Raw genomic sequence first — 26,311 nt, forward strand, 5'->3', positions numbered from 1 at the left:
ATAAGAGCTGTCAGTGGCTCCTAGGGGTGGGACAGGCGTAGGGTGGGGTTGGTTGAATGTGGTGGCTTTGGTTGTGGGGTGGGGTCGGGGCGTGGATGTGCTTCGGGGAGAAGATGTTTTTGTTGTGCCGTGTTACATCAACATAAGGGCTGTCAGTGGCTCCTAGGGGTGGGACAGGTGAGTGGGGTGTAATGGGTGTGCGGTAGTTATGGTGATGTGGGGGTCGGGTGGGTGGGAGGGGAATCAAGGTGTTACGGTGCAGCGCGGGGGCGGGGTGTGTGTGGGGAGGGGGGGGCCTGCAGTTGGGCCGAGGCAGTTGTTCCTTGTGTACTTAAGAGTACCTGGACTACTTATCTAGTATATATTTTTATTCACTGACCAATAACAAATTCCTGAGGTTGGTGTTAGAGAATGGAAAGGATCACGTACACATTTTAAGGGGGAAAATGATGTTTCTCGTCATTGTGCAATATCCATACTGTCAGTTGGACTCTAAATTATGTACGCTCACAGTATATAGAATGTATTTTATGTGAATAACTGAACTGGCTTTATTCTCGAAATAAAAAAAGTCTTATTATCCTCATATTAAGGTCTGTGGCACAAAAGTGTTCCGTATTTGTAAATACCCAAATGATACATATATATGAACCTTGAAAATAAGAACAGTTCGGTTTCTAAGACAATGGATCTTCATGTCGACCTGTGTTGACTTCAGCAGTCAGGACACATTTACGACATTTCGCCACAATAATCAGAGGGATACATGCTCCCTTACAGCCTCTCAGAGCAATACATTTGTGATACTATCATCATCAGTTGTTGTTTTTTATGTTGACATTTATTGTTTTAAAGTGTACCGTTACCTTATAGGTTGAACGTCATTTTTAAGTGTAAATTATACGATATGCGACACTTTGAATAAATATTTGTTTTACTCTCTTACTCAAAGTTGACCTAATTTCGTGTTCACAAAGAGCACCGTGCCCCCTGCTTTTTCGAGACAGCATACTGACATAGTTACCTCGAATAGTCGTCCTGCCTGTATGAGTGTCGATGCATGCAAGGTAGTGCGTACCTACTAAAGTGGGAAACATGTGTTAAGGGACCAACTATTTTGGCTTTTTGTAAAGATATAATATTTATTTTTTTCGGTTGCTATTTCAAGACAACCACATATTTTTCGGGAAACATGTTCTTCTCCCCGGGAGCAGAATACGAACAATTTTTTATTCAGTTTTTTTAAACTACACTTTCTTTTCTTAACACCCAGTAAGTCCTAGTAGAAAAACAGTTTGATCCTTCGAGTGCATTCGTCACCTCTCGCTCCTTTCCGTAACCTGCAAGAAGACTCGCCCCCCTAACGATGAATGTGTTGTGCGAAAATACGACAAACCAATCAGAATGCGTGTATGAGTGAGGTACCGTGTCTATTTATATACATGGTCCGGCGTTTTATCCTGATTCGGGGCCTGTGGACTGCTCTATTGTCAGTTTTGTACATATCAATGCTAATAAGTAGGTTACTTTAGACTGGAAGTCCAATTATCAGTACGTCACTGAACTAACGTCATTGTGAACGATGACTCAACAAACCCAGGTCAATGCTGATCAATGTCGCACGTAAGGATAACAACAACCTCTCTATACCGGACTCTACTCGTATACGTCCATTGAAGCAGTACATTATTTTCTGTTTGTTCTTTTTTTCTTCTTGGAAGGATCTCTTGGTGCTCCCCAGGTTAACTTGCAGAGCACTGGAATCTCATGGAGCATAACATGATGTATTTCCACCAGACAAACTCGAATATTGTTTCGAGATTATGTTATGACATGAATTTATTTTACGTCACATCCGGCAGTGTCAAAGTTATGCCTGTAGACAATCGATTCCTGATTGGACAAACGTGTGGTCGACAACATGAGTGACGAGCCACGTGGTTAGGTCATACGTGACAATGTATTCTTACAAAACGTCATTGTTCTATATGTACTATTTTTGAAAATGAATTAAATATTGTAATTATATATGTTTTTCCTGAAGAACAGTTAATGTTTTAACAAGAGACTAATGTTTATATCTGATTAGTCTTGTAAATACGGCATATCATGACAATAAAATAATTATCATTATTTTGAATAATATGTTGTGTTTACGTTTTAATGTTCTTTTTGGAAGAGCATTTTCGGATTAAAATCAAATGAATATAAAGATTTGGTAACAGGTTTTGTTAAATACACACATCTCACCATCACTTTTGTTTACGAGGATTTTTAAATACGTTTTTTTATTCCTACCCAAAGCATATTTCGTTCCAACTGTTTGTGAAAGTGTAATACAATCACGGCTGTAATTAATTAAAAGCCAAAGCATACTTTCGATTATCCAGTGGACAACATTACAGATTATAATGACATGGCATTGCAAATAGGAAATACCATTTAATGTTTTCAGGACCTTACCTCATTCCCTTTTTGAAACTACTGTATAACAAAGTTTTAGATCAGGTATTTTCCCTTCTTCACGGACCCAAATAATTGTAGTGGTATTTCTCTTTTAAATATTGCAGGCAAGTTATTTACTTTTGTGTTGGAGTGAGTGATTTTGTTTGTTTGTTTGTTGTTTAACGTCGCACTCAGCACTATTCAAGCTATATGACGGCAGTTGTAAATAATCGAGTCTGGACCAGACAATCCAATGATTGACATCATGATCATCGATCAACGCAATTGGGATCCGATTAAATGCATCAACCAAGTCAGCGAGCCTGACCACCCGATCAGATGTCGCCTCTTACGAGGAGAATAATCGCTGAAGACCTATTCTACCCAGGATCTTAACGGGTCTAGAGTGAGTGATTGAGTTTGGTTAAAACCGTTTAACGCCACTATTTTAGTAGTATTCCAGTTATATCACCACTTGTCAGCTTAATGTGGAGGAAAAGCCTGATGTGATGCAGGTCTCAGACGTTTACCACTTTGGTAACAACCGCGAGTACGGGTATGGTGCTGACAAACCTTGAAACATAATCAGGGCGAACCGAGGTGACAAGATTTAATCACTCTCCTCGCAGTACACTCTAGGGTGATTCTGTCTTAGGATTAAATCCCTATTCACGGAAAGAATGCAAAATACACATTTAGAAATAAAATAACTCAAAAGGGGTACAAAATGCCACAGTAATATCAACAAGAGAGTCACGTGTGTGTGCGTGGTGTGAGTGTGAGTGTGTGCGTGGTGTGAGTGTGTGCGTGGTGTGAATTGGAGTGTGTGCGTGGTGTGAATTGGAGTGTGTGCGTGGTGTGAGTGTGTGCGTGGTGTGAGTGTGTGCGTGGTGTGAGTGTGAGTGTGTGCGTGGTGTGAGTGTGAGTGGTATTCGCATGTTGACGAATCATGTTTTCCTCACATGAAATACATTCAAAACAAATATAAAGTTATTTTTTCAAACTGAACGCGCACAATTGTTGTAACCCCGCGTAGGGAAAGAAAACCATGAGTCACATTTTTTCCCAGTGAAGTTGTAATCAATAATGTACTTTTCGGCAAATCCAAATCCAATATACATAAATGATTCCTTAAAGTGAGTGAGTATGGTTTTACGCCGCTTTTAGCAATATTCCAGCAATATCACGACGGGGGACACCAGAAATGGGCTTCACACATTGTACCAATGTCGGGAATCGAACCCAGGTCTTCGGCGTGACGAGCGAACGCTTTAACCACTAGGTTACCCGACCGCCCTGATTCAATAGCTCATAAAGGTATATAGCTAAATGGCAGCAATGTTGCTGACACAATGTAAAATATAATTAAGCGCTAATTATGTCTCATATATTTAATAATTTCAATGAGCTCTCTTTTCATCTTATCAGTCATTGCCAGTTCACGCAGCAGAAGCATATATTTTACAGCACATTTTAATGTTTTGGTTATCGCTATTGTCATCATTCGTTTCGACCCGTGAAGATCCGGGGTAGAATAGGTCATCAGCAACCCATGCTTGCCGTAAAAGGTGACTATGCTTCTCGTAAGAGGCGACTAACGGGATCGGGTGGTTAGGCTCGCTAACTTGGTTGATGCATGTCATCGCATCCCAATTCCATGGACCGATACTCATGATGTCAATCACTGGATTGTCTGATTAATATTGCTACATGTCACATGTGTGTAACTTCACGTTTGAATAATAAAACGGTGAGAGAGTAAGTGGGTTACAAAAACACTTATATATATCACAATTCTTTTGTTTGAAATGAGGATTAGTGGTAAATTTGAATAGAACAAACATAATTGTGTTCAGAAATGGAATAGTTGCCGAAAAGGAAAGATGAGCGTATGGAAATGGTTAAGCAAGTAATTAACTATTAATATTCGGGTTTAATGTTTGTTCAATATGTATGTGGTCATCAGCTTGGAAACATCTCGCTGTTCAAGCTTGCCTGTGTGTCTGTATACAAAAAAATGCATATTATTTTCAACAGCTTGAAACGTTTTGACCGTAAAAATTGCACCAATATTACTACAGTCAACTACGGTTATAACGAACACGCTTATAACGAACTGACGGATATAACGAACTTACTTTTTGGTCCCGACTATTTGCTGTAGTTATGCTGTATATATGCTTATAACGAACTACGGTTATAACGAACTAAAATTAGTAGTCCCTTTGAGTTCGTTATAACCGTACTTTACTGTATATGGTAAGGAGATATGGGACCAGAATACATGTATTATGCTGCCGTCGCAAAAGGACATACCACATATTTCAAACGTTTTGGGGTATTGGTAAATGTGCCCAGAAATCAAACAATTCTTGATGTAATAGTTTTTGACGTAGCCAAGTAAGGGTAGTTAATTACTGGATGAAGTAATAATGGAAGGTGAGGTGAATTCGGGTTTAACGTCGCGTACAAGATTATTGCACTTATATAGCGACGTGCATGTACGTGTGTGAGTTTGTCTGGCTGCTTGTACTAGTCCGGACTGATGCCTATTTAACGTCTTTTGGTATGACGCGGTCGGGTCTAATAATGGAAGAATGCAGATGTCCTCTGCAATGTTTTAAACTGTGAAAGTAGTAGGATGATTATCTTAAACGTAACTAGGTATCTATGTCAGGAATATATTATTCACATGTGTGTTTTTACTTTTGTATGGATTTCACATGATATTTGTAACATCCAACCTGTGCTGTGGTGGGTTCTAACACCGTTATCAAGCAAGTAATCCCTAACGGTGTTAGAACCTTCACCGAAACCTCGCTCCTTATTGTAACAAAGAAGTTGTTCATCCATATATCTTATCCTTACTCAGTTTGTTAGAGGTGAAATTGAAGATGAATTCCACGTATTATTCAAGTGTAGGAAGTAATACAAGTTATGGTCTACATCTCTCTTTTTTCTTGGATAATGACTTTAAGTCTGATATGTTAATGACAAATGATATCAACTCACAAAATGTACAAATTTACCTTCCAGTGGCTACTTATATAGAATTTATTTGAAAGTTTTGATTTCAAGAATAATTCAGTTTCAGTATCGATTGTACAATCAGTAAAGATCTAAAAAAATGGTACAGAAGACATGTGGAGGACATTTCCATCGTATCAGTGGAGATTATTTTTTTTAATCTATACCCTACCTCAGTGTGTGTGTGTGTGTGCGTGCGTGCGTGCGTGCGTGCGTGCGTGTGTGTGTGCGCGTGCGTGCATGTGTGTGTGTGTGTGTGTGGGGGGGGGGGGGGGGGGGGGTAGTTGTACACTTCACAACACATAGAGTGAAAACACAGATACAAAACAGATACAAACAGGAAACAGACACACACGCATGCCACACGCACACACACATAGAGAAAATAAACACACACACACACACGTAAGAAACACACACACACCATATACATACATTGCACACACAGTACACCTCACACATAGAGAAATAACAACACACACACACACACACACACACACACACACACACACACACACACACACTGAGGTAGGGTATAGATTAAAAAAAATAATTTATAGACGAACGCATTTAGCTCCAACGATCCCCTCAAGCCATACATAGCGCATGGTTTTTATGTATGCATATATTCAAATAATAAGCCCCACACCTTGAACTAACGGTGCTTATCCGAGTACTGTATTGCATTGAACAACATCTGATACAGGACTAGGTCCCGACAGCACGAGGCCTGAAACAATACCTGTACCTTGTCATATGTATATGTATATATAGGTCAGGCATTTAAGCAACCCGATACCGGCACACAGACAGGCGGGTATCAGTGTGACGGTGACACGGGATACTCACTGAATGACATGACAGACCATCACGTGAGTGATAACGACACCGGCAGGAAAACATTGAGTGAAATCAGAAAAACCGTCCCCCTCTGACGATAAAAAGGTGGGTTGAGAATATTCATGATTTACAATTAACGGTTGGCTTAGATTTAAATGTTGTTGTGAAATTATTGATGTAAGTTTGAGAGCAGTACTTTCACTGTTAGATTTGAACAAGGAAGCAACGTTCGTATCAAAATATTAATGGAGTGATGGTTGTTATAGGGAAGCTTTACTCTGGTTATCTGACAGTCCAGCAAGTTTAATTTCAGTGTTTCAGACAACTGATTGTTTCCCTATTACTGAAGAGAGACAATGCGTTGTACGGGGTGTTGGGTACACTGAAAACACTCTGAGTGAGTGAGTGAGTGAGTGAGTTAGGTTTAACGTATAATTGATAATTAACGTAAATCAATGTATAATGATTCTTATCACTTTCAAATCTAATACATACAATAATAAATACATATTTAATTTGTTCTGTTATTTGCTGTTATAATGGATTTGTTACAGATATGCCGTAACAATACCCATGTTCATTATAGAAACTTATAAATGTCAATCAAACTGTATAATTCCGCATGTCCCAATGTGCTGTAACGTGCATCTGAAATATATATAATAGTGGGGGAAATATATGTGAACCATCACGCACCGAATGCACAAATGCCTCCTACAAAGTCATCACATTCGTCATTCGTCACCACTCGCCCCTTTCCGTAACCTGCAAGAAGACTCGTCCCCCTATCGATGAATGTTATGTGCGAAAATACGACAAACCAATCAGAATGCGCGTATGATTTCAAGTACTTCGTCAAAGAATCCCTCAGAAATAATTTTGAAATTTACATATGTCTTGCATCTAAAAATATAGCCAAGACACAGTTAAATGTTTTTAGTCATACTGTATAATTCTGCACGTCCCGATGTGCTTTCAATTGCATCTGAAATATGTATAATATATGGGGAAATATATGTGAACCATTAAGCAACGAATTGACAATTGTTTTAGGTATGCCCGTTTGCGCTAAGACGGAACCCGGTCGCAAAATGGTGACGAATGGGGGCCATTCGTGACCAACTCGTGTTATTCCGGGACAAGCCGAATAGCGACTCGTGCCCCTCTCGTGGCCATTTTTGCGACCGGGTTCCGTCTTCGCGCAAACGGGCATACCTAAAACAATTGTCAACTCGTTGCATAATGGTTCACGCATTTTCCCCATATATTATTTATATTTTAGATGCAATTTAAAGCACATCGGGACGTGCAGAATTATACAGTATGATTGCATACATTAAACTGTGTCTTTGGTATATTTTTAGATGCAAGACATATGTAAAATCAAAAACTATTTCTGAGGGATTCTTTGACGAAGAACTTGAAATCATACGCGCATTCTGATTGGTTTGTCGTATTTTCGCACATAACATTCATCGATAGGGGGACGAGTCTTCTTGCAGGTTACGGAAAGGGGCGAGTGTTGACGAATGGAATGGGGGCACGAGTCGCTATTCGGCTTGTCCCGGAATAACACGAGTTGGTCACGAATGCACATTCGTGACCAACTCGTGTTATCCCGGGACAAGCCGAATAGACTCGTGCCCCGCTCGTGGATTTTTTGCGACTGGATTCCGAGCGCAAACGGGCATAGCTAAAATATTTGTAAACTCGTTGCGGAATTATTCAAGTTATTTTCCCCATTTAGCATTTATATTCCACATGCTATGTACAACACGTCGGGACTTACATTATTATTGACCACATTTAACTGTATTTAAGGTATAGTTTCAGATGCAAGACATATGTAAAATAAAACATGATTCCTGCGGGATTCTTTGACCGAAGTACGCGCAGTCATACGCGCATTCTGATTGGTTTGCCGTATTTTCGCACACAACATTCATCGATTAGGGGACGAGGCTTCTTCGGGGTTACGGAAAGGGGCGAGTGGTGATGAATGTTACCATCAGGGCCCCGTCCCGCAAAGCGATCTTAGCACTTCCTACACTCTATTCTGGATAAATCTCAGACTAGCGTCCTATTTTAAACCCTTGGTCGACTTTCACACCCCACTAGTCCTCGCCATGAACGTGTTTGTACATTTTGTAACAATCACGAAGTTGAGGATGAGACTGACTTTTTGTGAAATGTACTCAGATTTAAGATTTGAATTAGGCAACAAAACTTCTTTACTATATAGCCTTTTAGGAATATGTCCCACTGGTTAAACTGTCTTTATAACGCAGTGTGATGCGTTAGTTTCATCTCTTGCTCCAACTGTACCCTCCATATAGAAACGTTGAAAGAATTTCTCCTGAATACTTTCTCCTGATTTAGCGTGTTATATCATATTTTCGTGATATTGGTACCATGCAATTTATAACTACACACGTCTATGTCAAATATTAATACAACCATTGCTTCGCCGAGCTACCCACATTTGTATCCTTTCATTGTGAGTGAGTGAGTTGGGTTTAACGCCGCTTTTAACAGTATTCCAGTTATATCACGGCGTGTCAGCTTAAAGTGGGAGGAAAGCCCGAAGTGATGCAGGTCTCAGACGTTTACCACTTCGGTGAACCCACGAGCACGGGCATAGTATTGACAAACCTAGAAACATAATCGGGGCGAACCGGGATTCGAACCCACAATCATAGGTTTCTGGAATGCCCAAGGGACGCAACTCTGCACAGCGAATCGCGGCGCCTTAGGCGACTGGGCCATCCGTGCTACCGTATCCATCATAGTACACCCAGTGCTTTTAATGTAATTGATGTTAGACAGTTGTTGTTTTTTAAATTATTTTTATCCATGTATTTCTTTGGTTTTATGTTTCTCATAGGCCATTTTGTCCGGACAACGCACCGTCTATGTTAAAAAATCTAAAACATGTATGTATTACCGTATGTAAATGATTATGCTATGCCGGGTGACACAATAATGAACTACATTCTTATCTTATCTTATCTTATCCTATGTTTAAGTATGCGAGTTAGGAACACCTGAAAGCTACTGTCGATTTGTGGGACGGGACCCAGAAAGGTTCCCGGGGACCTATTCTAATGGATATTCGAGTACATACCGTATTTGATAGTGTAAATTTTGAAATCAATGCGAAAAATACGAGAAGTCTTGTTCGCATTAATTAAACTAAGCATTTATGTCTCTATATTGACTGTTGGCAAGAGGGCCTCCTCTCGTATCTCTCAGGTAAACGAATAGGTGATAACAAACTTGGTCAATACAAATGTGAAATTTGCGATAAAACATCACTGGCCCCTTTAAATTGCGTTTCCTGTTATGCTGGGTATTGTTCTGTATGCAAAGATTAAAATTACTCTGTGTATTTTCTTGTACACTTAGCCAGAGATAGCAATCAGCGGTACGCACACTTTGTCCCATCTTCCCCAGCCAAGCGAGTTAACTGACTATAAAAGTCCAGTTTCCACCCTTGCCGAACTACGCTGGTATTATGGAGTTACATTTTGGCTGGGCTAACGAGTCTGTGCATAGTCCAATCAAAATTGCGCACCGAAATCGAAATGCGGTTCGTTAACTGTCGTTCAGATTCAGGCGAGTGCAGGATTTGCAAAGCATTGCACCGCCAACTCGTTGTCAGCAAATATTTTCCAAATGTTTTCATGTTTTTATTCAAGGTGCTTACGTGATTTGATGCATTTCGCGATGTAAGACACGTTTTATCACAATATAGATATTGATTATCGATCAGATTGTCCTGACCGGGCGCGGGGGGCGGTCGGGTAGCCAAGTGGTTAAAGCGTTCGCTCGTCACGCCGAAGACCCGGGTTCGATTCCCAACATGGGTACAATATGTGAAGCCCATTTCTGGTGTCCCCCGCCGTGATATTGCTGGAATATTGCTAAAAACGGCGTGAAGCCAAAACTCAATCACTCACTCCTGACCGCCACCATTTTGTGTGAAGCAAACGCAAGTGATACGAGAGGTGTAATCTGATTGGTCTATAGGAGAGGCTTAAAAAGGGACATAGCTGGTAATAGCCACTGGTGGCGCTACGATCGAGCCCAGTAATTCCAACCTAGTTCGGCAAGGGTGGAAACTGGACTTTTAAAGTCAGTTAACTCTCTTGCCTCGGGAAGATGACTTTGTCCCAGCCCTACCAATGATTCAGTTAAAAAATACTCAATGACATAACGTAAAATCATTTTGATGCAATGACCGGAAGAAATTGTATCTAAACCCAATATTTTACCAAAAATAATATATTCCAATATCGTGTTAATTTAGTTGCAGCTCTTACTGTGTTTTTTTTCAAATAATAATAACTATACGCATATCACTTTGGTACAGTCGCCGTCACATAGCTGGAATATTGCTGACAACAACACACAAACAAACTTTGGTACAGCTGATTGCTATTGTCGAATCTTTTTAACGCATGGTACAGTTTGACCCGTCACCGTTGAAACTTCGCACGAAATATTATGTTGACTACATCAAATATGATGATTGGCCACACTCAGCAATATTTCAGCAAAATGACGGCGGTCTGTAAATAATCCAGTCTGGACCAGACAATCTAGTGATTAATATCATGAGCATCGAGCCACGCAATTGGAATTGATGACATGCATCAACCAAGTCGGCGAGCCTGACCACCCGATCTCGTTAGTCGCCTCTCGCGACAAGCACAGTCGCCTTTTACGGCAAGCATGGGTTGCTGAAGACCTATTCTACCCCGGATCTTCACACATCAAATATGACTTTTAACGAGTCAACGCATATGTATCCATTCTCTGTCAACGAAGGTTCGTGTCACGGGGTCAACAGCTGTGGTATGATCGTCGTTGCTGTAAGTAAGGGTGCCGTTCAGTTCACACACCATTTCGTTGAAATTAATTTAAACAATATTAAATATTAAAAAGATTACTACGGCGGCTCATAAGCGACATCGAGTATGTTTTTTTTAATATTTTGATATTTCACTTGTAACCTTTTGCAAATTAATACGATTTGTCATACAAGTATGTGATAACATTTTCGCCCTTTTTTTTGACATTTTCGTTTTTGTTTTTGACATTTTCATTTTAGTTTTGACCTTTCCGTTTTTGTTTTTGACATTTCCATTTTAGTTTTTGACATTTTCGCTTCACATTTCAGCGATTCAATAGCTACTTGAAAGTACATTTTCCATGTTTTCGGTTGTTTTATACATGATTTATCACATATTTGTATGACAAATTGAGTTAATTTGCAAAAGGTTAAGATAAAAGTAAGTGAAATATCAAAATATTGAAAAACAGACTCCATGTCCCTTATGGGCCACCGTAGATTACGGAACAAATTTGGGATAGCGGAAATACTAAACTTCAAAACAAACAACGACTATCTATTCCACAGCACGGCATATTGAGCAGCAGTTGTAACAAGTACGTCACTCAATCACATAAATACATTGTATGAAGTTACACTGTCTCGGGAAACTCTGGAATATTTTAGAGGCTTTTATTTAAGAAGAGAGACGGATTTGGGCTGAACACGGCTTTGAACAGTATATCAGGTATATATATATATATCCCAGCTTATTGTTAAATTGATCCGTGAAGATCCGGGGTAGAATAGGTCTTCAGCAACTCATTCTTGTTGTTTAGTAACTGATCTTGCACTTTGTTCAATCCGCTTTCCTGTTATCAATACCAGCTGGCAAGACACAAGGCTGATGGTACATTTGGTAAGCGTTATCAGTGTGGCTGGGTTTAGTAAGCACACAATGTGACCTCGGTCTTTCTGAACGGGGATGGGGGTCTGTTCAGCCTCTGCAGAACTTCTGTCTTGAGTTGACTGGCATGTTACTTCTTTTGAGTACTAAGACCGCCTCCGTGGTCTAGCGGTAGAGCGTCTGCCCGGAGTGCGGAGGGTATTACTGGGCTGAATTATGGTTGGTGGGTTGGTTTGTTGTTTAACGCCGCGCTCAGCAATATTCCAGCTATATGACGGCGGTCTGTAAATAATCAAGTCTGGACCAGACAATCCAGTGATTGACATCATGAGCATCGAACCACGCAATTGGGATATGATGACATGCATCAACCAAGTCAGCGAGTCTGACCACCCGATCCCGTTAGTCGCCTCTTACGACAAGCATAGTCGCCTTTTACGGTAAGCATGGGTTGCTGAAGACATATTCTACCCCGGATTCTACCGGCGGAATTTTTAAAGACCTCGGACCAACAAGCTGGAAGGATTTCACAGCCGGCTGTGTCCTTTGACACCACCATCCATACGTCTACCGCTTCACTGGCTGATAAAGAAGATCAACACGGTAAAGTTGCGCTGCAACACTAAAGCGCAATATAATCTACACAGGAATTGAAAATCGACTTGCTCGACATTAGGACTACCTTCATCAACAAGCACAGAAGACTCCTGCTGAGTACCCGGATGCTGTTGGCCACCAACTGAGAAGAAATGAACAAAATATGTGAACAAAAATTGTGCTTCAAATACATTTTATTTCCGTACATTGCATTTTTGTTTTTCTTATTAATATACATCATGCAACGTGGTAAAACCATTATAGAATTCTTCGAAGAAAATGTCATTGGTATAATATCAAAATAAATAACTCTTATCTTAACCTGGTCTTTGTTTAACATTAACTGGATTATCCCATTATCACCGTGAGGTGACAGTCAGTTGGTTTGTATACACTCAGCCATAAATTCTATGTTAATCTGTACAATCAGTGGGATTCTAATGAGAGGGTACCGTTTCGACATAACTGATTTCGTTTGCAGTTAGCGTCAGGTGCCACAAAATATAACATCTCTCCACATATTCGATAACCAGGTGTATTACGTCGTGAAAAAAGATATTCTACTATGGACTCCGTGGTTAATCGAGGATGATCTTCAAGAGATAGTTTAATTTGCCTGAAGTACCACTTTTTTATAACTGACCAAAAAGCCAAGCAAATGCAGGTGTCGATTTCTAATATGAGCTATCTTTTCGATAAAGTTGTCGTTATTATTTCAATTATACCACGGCGTGTGAGTTTAATGAGCGACCACGATACAGAATTACTGCCATTATACATCATGACAAGCGATATGACCGTGAAAATACAATATTTTTATTTTATTTTGTGCAATATAAACCAAAATGTTGTTTTTTTTAATTGCATTTAATTATTTTCAGACACAATGGCGGTTAACTATGAAAAGGAACTGCTCGTCCAGGTGAGACAATCATATGCACACCACACAATGGGTTTTATTTTTCACCTTTATTATATTTATGGTCGGATTGTCAGGGTTGAGAATAAGCAACTGGTTTGAAACTAATTCAAAACAGATGTTTAGTGGTTTTCTGTATAGTCTTTCATTGGAATACAACATTTCCACTTATATACATTTGCTCTAAAGAGGAGCCTTTCTCTGGTGAACGGATCGAGAAGCACTGAGTGGAAAGGCGCCGATATACACGACGGAGCACATTATTGAATAATGATATACACGCTGGTAATATCTGTACTATTGATATACACGGTCGTAATATCTGGACTAATGATATACACGGTGGTAATATCTGGACTAATGATATACACGGTGGTAATATCTGGACTAATGATATACACGGTGGTAATATCTGGACTAATGATATACACGGTGGTAATATCTGGACTAATGATATACACGGTGGTAATATCTGAACTAATGATATACACGGTGGTAATATCTGGACTAATGGTATATACACGGTGGTAATATCTGGACTAATGATATACACGGTGGTAATATCTGGACTAATGATATACACGGTGGTAATATCTGGACTAATGATATACACGGTGGTAATATCTGAACTAATGATATACACGGTGGTAATATCTGGACTAATGATATACACGGTCGTAATATCTGGACTAATGATATACACGGTGGTAATATCTGGACTAATGATATACACGGTCGTAATATCTGGACGAATGATATACACGTTGATAATATCCTGACTAATGATATACACTATAATGATATATGCTATTCTGCTTGGCGAGTTCCGGAAGAACGATTCTGCAAATGCCGACTGTAATGCATGCCAACTATCCATGTTTCCTAACTATATATACATACTGTTTGTCGTTTGTTCAGGGTGACGAGCCTCACGGGTTGACGATATGGACTGCCGCCGTCTTCATCGTTGGGGAAATTGCGGGGTCGGGGGTGCTGGCGTTACCGAGCGCCGTGGAGGGTGCAGGTGAGATACACAGTTTATGACAACATGGACTGTAACCGTAACTTACTTTTTAATGATCATTATCCATTGTTAGTGTGATAGCATTAATTCAACAATTCGAAATAATTACATGTGAAGTCTTAGTGGGCATTAGACCTTACATCTGATTCAGGTTTTTATTTACTTAAACAACTTTTTTACTTTTTAAGTAATTTTAGTACAAGATTTTCGTTTACGAAGTTAACTTCAGGTTACGAATACCAAAACTCCCTTACGACAGTCGGTGGTGATATCTGGACTAATGATATACACGTTGGTAATGTCTGGACAAATGATATACACGATGGTAATGTCTGGACTAATGATATACACGTTGGTAATATCTGGACTAATGATATACACGTTGGTAATGTCTGGACTAATGATATACACGATGGTAATATCTGGACTAATGATATACACGGTGGTAATGTCTGGACTAATGATATACACGGTGGTAATATCTGGACTAATGATATACACGTTGGTAATGTCTGGACTAATGATATACACGGTGGTAATGTCTGTACTAATGATATACACGGTGGTAATGTCTGTACTAATGATATACACGGTGGTAATGTCTGTACTAATGATATACACGTTGGTAATGTCTGTACTAATGATATACACGGTGGTAATGTCTGGACTAATGATATACACGGTGGTAATGTCTGAACTAATGATATACACGGTGGTAATGTCTGGACTAATGATATACACGGTGGTAATGTCTGTACTAATGATATTCACGGTGGTAATGTCTGGACTAATGATATACACGTTGGTAATATCTGGACTAATGATATACACGGTGGTAATATCTGGACTAATGATATACACGGTGGTAATATCTGGACTAATGATATACACGTTGGTAATGTCTGGACTAATGATATACACGATGGTAATATCTGGACTAATGATATACACGGTGGTAATGTCTGGACTAATGATATACACGGTGGTAATATCTGGACTAATGATATACACGTTGGTAATGTCTGGACTAATGATATACACGGTGGTAATGTCTGTACTAATGATATACACGGTGGTAATGTCTGTACTAATGATATACACGGTGGTAATGTCTGTACTAATGATATACACGGTGGTAATGTCTGTACTAATGATATACACGTTGGTAATGTCTGTACTAATGATATACACGGTGGTAATGTCTGGACTAATGATATACACGGTGGTAATGTCTGAACTAATGATATACACGGTGGTAATGTCTGGACTAATGATATACACGGTGGTAATGTCTGTACTAATGATATTCACGGTGGTAATGTCTGGACTAATGATATACACGTTGGTAATATCTGGACTAATGATATACACGTTGGTAATGTCTGTACTAATGATATACACGGTGGTAATATCTGGACTAATGATATACACGGTGGTAATGTCTGGACTAATGATATATACACGGTGGTAATATCTGGACTAATGATATACACGGTGGTAATATCTGGACTAATGATATACACGGTGGTAATGTCTGGACTAATGATATATACACGGTGGTAATATCTGGACTAATGATATACACGGTGGTAATATCTGGACTAATGATATACACGGTGGTAATATCTGGACTAATGATATACACGGTGGTAATATCTGGACTTATGATATACACGGTGGTAATATCTGAAGTAATGATATACCCGTTGTCATATCTGGACTAATGATATACACGGTGGTAATATCTGGACTAATGATATACACAGTGGTAATATCTGGACTAATGATATACACGGTGGTAATGTCTGTACTAATGATATACACGATGGTAATATCTGGACTAATGATATACACGATGGTAATATCTGGACTAATGATATATACACGGCGGTTATATCTGGACTAATGCATGATGGTAATATCCAGTCTATAGATATGAACTCCTCACCATTGTGTTGTTCAGGTTGGATTGGCCTCGTGTTGATCCTGCTGTGCTGTATCATCTCGGCCTACACGGGGGACGTGCTGGGGAAGGCGTGGTGCCTGGTCAGGGAGAGGTACGAGGAGTACCAGGGTCAGGTCAGGTACCCGTACCCAGCTATCGGCGAGGTGACATATGGAAAGCCAGGCAGGTACGTCGGAGGTGCCGTTAGAGCCCGACCATTTGATATTCGGTTGGGGGTGGGGTGCAATGTTGATTCGCTTTGTAGTGTTATTTCACGACTGCCACAGGGATTTTGTATCGATATTAGATAATTTTTCATCTACAGCTACATCAGAATCATTTGAAAAAAAAACACCTTGCAACAGTGTATTTTATTGTTTTCGATACAGTGAGTGAGTGAGTATGGTTTTACGCCGCTTTGATCAATATTCCAGCAATATCACGGCGGGGGACACCAGAAATGGGCTTCACACATTGTATCCATGTCGGGAATCGAACCCGAGCAAACGCTTTAACCACTAGGCAACCCGACCGCCCCTGTTTTCGATAGAAGCAAGAAGAAAAATGCAACATTCCCTCTATAGGTATAATTTGAAATGTGACTGGAAAAAATCTCAGCTCTCTTTTCTGAAAAAAAAACCCACCTCAGACCCCCCAAATGAAGTTTATCGCTCAGCAAAACATCACACACGCGACCCCTATAGTGGCCAAGAGGAGATCATGCTTTACCGCGAGAAAGCGATGCACATATCTTGTTTTCTTACGGCCGTAATAAGTCGCGAGAAAGGATGTCCCCTCTCGGCAACTATAAGATCCGAGTTCGATTCCCCACCGGAATGCTTGCGATAAAGGGCGACTATGCTTGTCGTTAGAGGCGATGAACGGGATCGGGTGGTCAGGCTCGCTGACTTGGTTGATGCACGTCATCGTATCCCAAATGCGTTGATCGATGTTCATGATGTCAATCACTGGATTGTCTGGTCAAGACTCGATTATTTACAGACCGCCGTCATGCAGCTGGAATATTGCTGAGCGCGAGGTAAAACAACAAACCAGCCTACCAGCCATTCACTGACTACCCGCGAAGATCCGGGTTAGAATCGATTTTCAACAATCAACGCTTGTAATAAGAGGCGACAAACAGGATCGGATGCTCCTGCTCGCTGAATTGGTTGATGCTTGTCATCGCATTACACTTGATTGGTCATGATACCAATCACTGGATTGTCCGCTCCAGACTCGATTATTTACAGACCGCTGTCATATAGCTGGAATATTGCTGAGTGTATTATTAAACAATAAACAAACAAAATCATTCACTGGTTTATTCCACCACGGCTCTACTTCCAGGTACCTAGTGTCGTTCTCAATTAACTTCACTCTGTTCGGGGTGTCAGTGGTCTTCCTTCTCCTCGCCTCCGAGAACATCCAGAGTCTGCTGGCTGACGTGCATGCCAACGTGTCCTTCTGCTATTGGCTCATCATTGTGGCGGGAGTTCTTACCCCGCTGTCGTGGCTCGGTACGCCCAAGGATTTCTGGTGAGAACGTTTTCATAATTAATACGTATAAACAAAGGTACATGTTCAATACATATCATGCTTCTATAGACAGGGTTGCTAACCACATCCTGCTGGCTCGAAACCCAGATTCGTCCCGATTGTGATCATTGGCCTGTCAACGTCATACCCGTCAGTGTAGATGGCTGCAGCCTTGCCGGGTCTTGTCCTGACTGTTGTCAACGCCATACCCGTCAGTGTAGTTGGCTGCAGCCTTGCCGGGTCTTGTCTTGACTGTTGTCAACGCCATACCCGTCAGTGTTGATGGCTGCAGCCTTGCCGGGTCTTGTCTTGACAGTTGTCAACGCCATACCCGTCAGTGTTGATGGCTGCAGCCTTGCCGGGTCTTGTCTTGACAGTTGTCAACGCCATACCCGTCTGTGTAGATGGCTGCAGCCTTGCCGGGTCTTGTCCTGACTGTTGTCAACGCCATACCCGTCAGTGTAGTTGGCTGCAGCCTTGCCGGGTCTTGTCCTGACTGTTGTCAACGCCATACCCGTCAGTGTAGATGGCTGCAGCCTTGCCGGGTCTTGTCCTGACTGTTGTCAACGCCATACCCGTCAGTGTAGTTGGCTGCAGCCTTGCCGGGTCTTGTCTTGACTGTTGTCAACGCCATACCCGTCAGTCTAGATGGCTGCAGCCTTGCCGGGTCTTGTCCTGACTGTTGTCAACGCCATACCCGTCAGTGTAGTTGGCTGCAGCCTTGCCGGGTCTTGTCCTGACTGTTGTCAACGCCATACCCGTCAGTGTAGTTGGCTGCAGCCTTGCCGGGTCTTGTCCTGACTGTTGTCAACGCCATACCCATTAGTGTAGATGGCTGCAGCCTTGTCGGGTCTTGTCTTGACTGTTGTCAACGCCATACCCGTCAGTGTTGATGGCTGCAGCCTTGCCGGGTCTTGTCTTGACAGTTGTCAATGCCATACCCGTCAGTGTAGATGGCTGCAGTATTGCAGGGTCTTGATTACGATACTTGGCAAAGCATCATACTGTCTTTCTGCCGCTTCATATGGAATTTAAAGAAATACCTTATGTATATATACTAGATACCCTACTGCTCTCAAAATGTACATTGTAAATTGTTTATTCATAGCGCTGTATAACATGATTTCATTGTATATAGTCAAGTAATTTCATTGATGTATTGTAAATTGTTCATTCATCCATTCATTCCTTTTATAACTCTTGCATAGTCTAATGGCTAAAGCTTTCTCCCATGTATAGCTTTGGGAAATCTAGTGGCTAAAGCGTTCTCCCATTTATAGCTTTGGGAAGTCTAGTGGCTAAAAAGTTCTCCCATTCATAGCTTTAGGAAATCTGGTGGCTAAAGCGTTCTCCCATTTACAGCCTTGGGAAGTCTAGTGGCTAAAGCGTTCTCCATTTTGTGTGAGTGGGCTAGACGGGGTAGCCTTGTGGTTTAAATGTTCGCTCGTCCATCCTAAACCCAGGTTATAATCCCGAAAAGGTACATTGGGTGAAGGAAATTACAGGTGTAATCATCCCCTCTGTGTTTCCAGGCCTGTAGCTATAGGAGCCACGGTGGCCACCAGCATAGCCTGTGTTGTGCTGTTTTCCAACATCCTGGTTGACAGTCATCACAACCACCACCCCGTGGTCCATACTCCACCCGGGTTCCTCACCTTCTTCACAGCCTTCGGCACCATCTGCTTCGCGTTCGGGGGGCACCCAGCGTTCCCCACCTTCCAGGCAGACATGAAAGACGAGTCCAAGTTTGGGAGAGCTGTGTTTTTCGCCTACATGAGTATGTACAATTGCTGACCTTTGATTGTTTGTTTGTTTGTTTGTTGTTTAACGCCGCACTCAGCAATATTCCAGCTATATGACGGCGGTCTGTAAATAGTGCAGTCAGGACCAGACAAGCCAGTGACTGACATCATGAGCATCGATCCACGCAATTGGGATACGATGACATGCATCAACCAAGTTAGCGGGCCTGACCACCCGATCCCGTTAGTCGCCTCTAACGACAAGCATAGTCGCCTTTTACGGCAAGCATGGGCCTTTGATTGGTCCAGCGGTAAAAGAATCCATCGAAATAATGGCCTCGCGTTTGCGTGTGTGTGTGTGTGTGTGTGTGTGCGTGCGTGCGTGCGTGCGTGCGTGCGTGCACCCTTAGCCGACATTCGGGTACCTGATCTCTTTTAAATCATGTACATCATGTAAAGTGGAAATCCAGTCAGTGCTTGGTACTAGTTGTACCTTCTAGAATATCAAGTAAATGTCCTTGTACATCTTCCCGAGGCAAGCGTGTCCACTAGCCTATATGAAATCATAGTTTCTACCCTTGCCTGATTTAGGCCCGTTTTTCTTGGCTTGATTGTGGCGCCACCTCGCGTAGATCAGAGTTGTGTCCCTTATAATGAAAACGTGATATCCAGTCATATCGCTGTTAATAGCTTGTATGACGTCAAAGATGGCGACTACCATGGATGGAGACCTGGTCAATCAGATAACGAAAACATTCGCGATTCTATCCCTGACAGACAGACAGACAAAAGTAATCGTTGAGGGGTTTAAAGGTTGGAAAAAGACACATTCGTGTCAACAAAGACAGGCAGCGGTAAATCACTTTTATACGCATGTGTACCAGTTCTGGGAATGACTGTTCTCATCATCGCACCGCTTACAAGCACAGGTCTTGGGCGACTTGATTTAAAACTTAAAAAGACTTAGAAAAAACTTGTCTTCGCTTAATTGTTGAAAAGACTTCAGCGTAAATTCGATAATCCATGGCAGCGGCCATGTTTTCGGAACCCGGATGTTGATTATGTGAAACGTTCTCTGATTGGACTATTGATATGTGCGATAGTTTAATCATATTAAGCACAGGAAAGTGGGCTTGATTTGGCAAATAAGTAATAAATATGCTAGTGGAAGCTCTTGCTTCGGGAAGGTGATCCTAGTATGCTGAATAAAGGTTACTAACTATTTCAGTTGAATACTGTTAGCTGACCCTCGTTTCATGTGTTATTGACTTGGTTGTCTTTGTGTTATGGATAATTTTGCGTTGTTTCATGTCTTTATGGTGATATAAGGAGATATTAGCCTTTTGTACTTGTTTGGGGGATGTTCCTGCCAATGTCTACATCCCATCTAGCCTCGTGTCCCTGTTGTAGTTGTGTTGGCGATGTACCTGCCGGTGTCGACAGTCGGCTACTTCGTGTACGGCAAGAAACTTGATCCCAACGTGCTTCAGACGGTGAGCAGCGGCCCGATGCTGTATGTGGTCGAGATTGTCATCACCATACATTTACTCTGTGCCTTCATCATCGTTCTCAACCCTTTCTCCCAGGAGCTTGAGGAGATCTTCAAGATACCAAACGGTCCGTCGTTGTCCACATTTATCATCATCATCATCATCATCATCATCATCATCATCATCATCATCCAGAATCACTATCACCAACACCCCCATCATCATCATCATCATCATCATCATCATCATCATCATCCAGAATCACTATCACCAACAACCCCATCAAACACATCATCAACATGAACATGACCACTACAACATAGCATAGATTTACACCACATATCATACTACGACAAAAAAGTTATGGATCACCCGATTATTTCATATTACTACAGCTTATTTTGCATGCCTTGACAGAATTGGGCGAACCTTAACTTTTTCAGTATTATAAGTGGAGACACGGATGTCCCAGTTGTCTTAGGCGCCGCATCCTGTTAGTGTGACAGAACCCTATGATGCTGGGTTCGAATCCAAGATTCGCCCCAAGTTCTAGGTTTGTCAGCACCATACCCGTGCTCGTGGGTTTCATCGAAGTGGTAGATGTCCGAGACCTGCATCACTTCGGCCTTTCCTCTTACATTAATCGGACACAGCTGTAATTGGAATACCGTTCAAAGCGGCTTTTAACCCAACTCACTCACTTATCAGATTTCACACCCATCCCTAACCCTTTCACCAATATTATCATCGTAACCACCACAATCCATATAAACGTCCCCACCACCACCATGGTCAACTCATCATCTTCACCATCACCAGCACTACCACCATCATCATCATCATCATCATCCGGTTCGCCCCGATTATGTTTCTAGGTTTGTCAGCACCATACCTGTGCTCGTGGGTTTCACCGAAGTGGTAAACGTCTGAGACCTGCATCACTTCAGGCTTTCCCCCCACATTAATCTGGCACGCTGTGATATAACTGGAATAATGTTAAAAGCGGCGTTCAACCCAACTCACTCACTCACCATCATCCCCACCACCACCACCATCATCACAATCATCACTATCACCAGCACCACCACCACCACCATAATCATCACCATCATCACATATTCAGCCAGACATTACACAAGGTGAGCGAGTCGAGCGTTTGGCAATATATCCCAGTCCAAACAGTGAAAGGTTAAAAATTTACGCCATTCATTTCGCCGGTCGAGCGGCCAAGCCATTACAGAAGCAGTGGGAAGTTTATACTGGGTACTATATGGTAAATACACATCCTAAGCCTGATTTGGCTACAACAGGATACGTCTTCTTAAACAGTTTTCTTATTTGCAAGTTCTGAATGAGTAATCTCTCCCGTTCTCTCCTCTTCAGCATTCGGCATAAAGCGATGTCTGCTGCGTACGGGTATTGTGGCGGTGGTGCTATTCGTGGCGGAGAGTGTTCCTCACTTCGGCGCAATCCTAGCCTTGGTGGGTGGATCCACCACAACCCTGCTGGCCTACGTCTTGCCCTCCCTCTTCTACCTCAAGCTGTGCCGCATGGAGGGGAACTGGGAAAACGTGTAGGTGTACCGTACCCGCTCGTGGTAGTAGTAGTAGTAGTAGCAGTAGTAGTAGTAGTAGAAGCAACAGTAGTAGTAGTAGTAGAAGTAGATGCAACAGTAGTAGTAGTAGTAGTGGTAGTAGTACAAGAAGTAGAAGCAGTAGTAGTAGTAGTAGTAGTAGTAGTAGTAGTAGTAGTAGTAGAAGCAACAGTAGTAGTAGTAGTATTAGTAGAAGCAACAGTAGTAGTAGTAGTAGTAGAAGTAGATGCAACAGTAGTAGTTGTAGTAGTAGAAGCAACAGTAGTATTAGTAGTAGTAGTAGTAGAAGCAGCAGTAGTAGTAGACGCAACAGTAGTAGTAGTAGTAGTGGAGGTACTAATAGTAGCAGCAGTATAAGCTGTAGTAGTAGCAGTATAAGCTGTAGTAGTAGTGGTAGTAGTAGTAGTAGAAGTAGTAGTAGTAGTAGTAGAAGTAGATGCAGCAAAAGCTATAGTAATAGTAGAAGAAGCTGTAGTAGTGGCAGATGTAGCAGTAGTAGTGGTGGTGGTAGAAGGGTGAGTGAGTGAGTATGGTTTTACGCCGCTTTTAGCAATATTCCAGCAATATCACCAGAAATGGGCTTCACACATTGTACTCATGTCGGGAATCGAACCCGGGTCTTCGGCGTGACGAGCGAACGACCGCCCCGGTAAAAGAGGAAATCTTAGTAGTGGTAGTAGTAGTAGTAGTAGTAGTAGTAGTAGTAGTAGTAGTAGTAGTAGTAGAGGTACGAGTAGTAGCAGCAGTATAAGCTGTAGTAGTAGTAGTAGTAGTAGTAGTAGTAGTAGTGTGATAGTGTGAAGTTGTAGAGATTGAATGTTCCGTCAGTCGCCTGTGTGTTGGGATCGGGTCACCATGTGGGAACACAGTGTACCTGAACGATCTGACCAGGAAGTAATGGTGGTATCGTTAACATTATATCAAACTGGGATTAATGTCACATAATATTTCAAAAACATTCAAGCCTGGGATATATGAACATGTTATGGGGAGATGCTAAATGTTTTTCCAGGTGTGCACTTGAAAGGAATAGCTGTGAGCTCGTTGCGCAAGAAAACGTGTGTTGCACGTGCAAAATTGACCAGCGCACGCTGAGCCCAACTCTGTTTTGGCTAATAGATCCTTCTCCTTAACCTTCCATGAGGACATACGTATCAATGTGTATCAATGTTTACGTTTTCTTTCAGACACATCCCATTGCACATCAAACTTCTCAACTATGAAATTGTGTTTGTTGGAGTCGTTGCCGGTGCTGCGTCCACGTACTCCGCCATCGCCGGCCTCGCTCAGCCGGGAGCCTTCACCGTGCCTTGCTATGTGAACATCACGGCGGCCTTGGGTTAACCTGGGTGTGTGGGGACGCTACATGATATTGGGGGACCCATTGTGTAATACCTGGGGCCGCGTGCACATTGCGAGTGTAGACCTACAGTTAGTGTGTGTGTTAATGTATGGGAGTTACCATAGTCTACAATCGCTTTGTGCATGTGGGCCCTGACTGGTCATTGAAACTGTGATACTGGACCATGGTCAACACATGAAGTGGTGGTCAACTGTTGACAAATGGTTGATGATGTATGTCAACAGTTGACAAATGGTTGATGATGTATGTCAACAGTTGACAAATAGTCGATGACGTATGTCAGCGGTTGACAAATGGTTGATGATGTATGTCAACGGTTGACAAATGGTTGGTGACGTAATTCAATGGTTAAAATGGTTGACAGCATGTCAACTGTTGACAAAAGGTTGATGTATGTCAACTGTTGACAAATGGTTAATGAAGTGTGTCAACTGTTTACAAATAGCTGATGGCGTATGTCAACTGTTGACAAATGGTTGAGAAGCATGTCCATTGAGTGTGGTTCCACCAAGCCCAGAGAAGTGCACTGTTAAAGCCATGAGTCACATGTATGGAAATTGCTTTGTACCTGTGTGCCCGGGTTGGTGGAACTGTCACTACACCTTATGACTTGCGCTGGTGGATCAAAATTACCACTGCTTGTTTATGAAATTAGAATGCAAGGACCACATTACAATGAGCTAAATTTATTTCAGAACTTTACCTGAAAATACTCTCTCCTGTTGTTTACTGCTGAAAAAAGCAGCATCTAACAGCATTTCCTCACTCACTCTGGAGATGCCACTGGTAGATACAGTCAACTATGCTGGTCACAAGAGGCAACCAACGGGATTGGGTGGTCAGACTCGCTGACTTTGTTGATGCATGTCATCGTATCCCAATTGTGTGGATCGATGCTCATGATGTCAATCACTGGACTGTCTTGTCCAGATTCAGTTTTTTACAGACCACCACGTATTTGCGTAAAATATGCATTAAATAAACTGAAATATGGAGACAAATCAAATCCCTAGCTTATCAAATACGCAACAAAACTTGAAACATGCTACTGATCATGAAATAAAACAAATGCATATATACTGAACAACAAAAGTTCCTGTGACATTGAATAAGATATAATGCAAAGATATGTTGTTTACCAAATCTGAAACAATTTCGGTTTGCAACTGATAAAATACTCAGTAATTTGCCATACTGACTTCAGAAAATGCGTGATTTCATTAAAAAAAAAACACAACATAATCATGCCAAAATGTCAATTTACAAATCAATAGCGTGTGTCCACCTCTGGTTGCGATGCAAGCAACAGATCTTCGTCTCATGGATTGGACCAGGCGTCGAACAAAGTCCTGTGGGATATCTGTCCATATCTGCTGGAGCATGTTTAGAAGTTCCTGGAGTGTCTGTGGAACACGTGGTTGACGTCGAAGGCGCCTATCCATCTTATCCCACATGTGCTCGATTGGTGAGAGATCAGGGGTGCAAGCCGGCCAGGGGATGACATTCACATTGTTTTGTTGAAGAGAATCCTGTGCAAGTCGTGCAATATGAGGCCGGGCATTGTCATGTTGAAAGGTAATGCCTGGGCTATGACGACGAAAAAATCGGTAGAACAACAGGGCCGATGGTCTCGTCGCGTTAGCGCTGTCCATTGAGATTTCACTATCATACAGGTCCTCTGTCTTGCTGTAATCCCACCCCATACCATAACGCTTGCGCTGCCGCCCCCGAACCGATCTTCTTCCATGACACAATGATTGACGTAACGTTCACCTCGACGTCGGTACACTTGATTCCGTCCTTCGCTGTGGCTGAGGTGAAAACGAGACTCGTCAGTGAACAGAACTTGTCCCCACTGCATGGCCGTCGAGCGTAGACGCTGTCTGCACCACTGTAGACGTACTTGACGGTGGTGTCCTGTCAAAATGGGACATCTGGCGGGTCTTCTGGCGACAATCCCTGCACATCCGAGGCGACGACGTCCGGTTTGGGAAGATATTCGTCGAAGGCCAGGGATACCACTGTTGCTGGCTGGAATCGATTTC

General features: G+C 41.9%; 1 protein-coding gene across 1 annotated transcript; it reads left to right on the forward strand.

The window, feature by feature from the left end:
- Positions 1-6,332: 6,332 nt before the first annotated feature.
- On the forward strand, positions 6,333-25,340 carry LOC139474554 (uncharacterized). Its single transcript, XM_071257616.1, has 9 exons — positions 6,333-6,417; positions 13,532-13,572; positions 14,488-14,593; positions 16,557-16,725; positions 17,889-18,077; positions 19,610-19,854; positions 21,230-21,436; positions 22,693-22,882; positions 24,091-25,340. The coding sequence occupies exons 2-9, from the start codon at positions 13,537-13,539 to the stop codon at positions 24,245-24,247; spliced, it is 1,299 nt and encodes a 432-aa protein (XP_071113717.1). The 5' UTR covers positions 6,333-6,417; positions 13,532-13,536; the 3' UTR covers positions 24,248-25,340.
- The last annotated feature ends 971 nt before the right edge of the window (positions 25,341-26,311 follow it).

Source organism: Haliotis cracherodii, unplaced genomic scaffold (genome assembly GCF_022045235.1).
Source record: "Haliotis cracherodii isolate W230 unplaced genomic scaffold, xgHalCrac1.p SCAF_3, whole genome shotgun sequence".
NCBI lineage: Eukaryota > Metazoa > Mollusca > Gastropoda > Lepetellida > Haliotidae > Haliotis > Haliotis cracherodii.

What these genes read in the sequence shown, in the direction of transcription:
- LOC139474554 (XM_071257616.1), top strand. Translation starts at nt 13,537, where the DNA reads ATGGCGGTTAACTATGAAAAGGAACTGCTCGTCCAG. An exon ending in TGTGTTTTTCGCCTACATGA is followed by an intron (nt 19,855 to 21,229) that starts GTATGTACAATT and finishes TCCCTGTTGTAG; the next exon opens with TTGTGTTGGCGATGTACCTG. An exon ending in GAGGGGAACTGGGAAAACGT is followed by an intron (nt 22,883 to 24,090) that starts GTAGGTGTACCG and finishes GTTTTCTTTCAG; the next exon opens with ACACATCCCATTGCACATCA.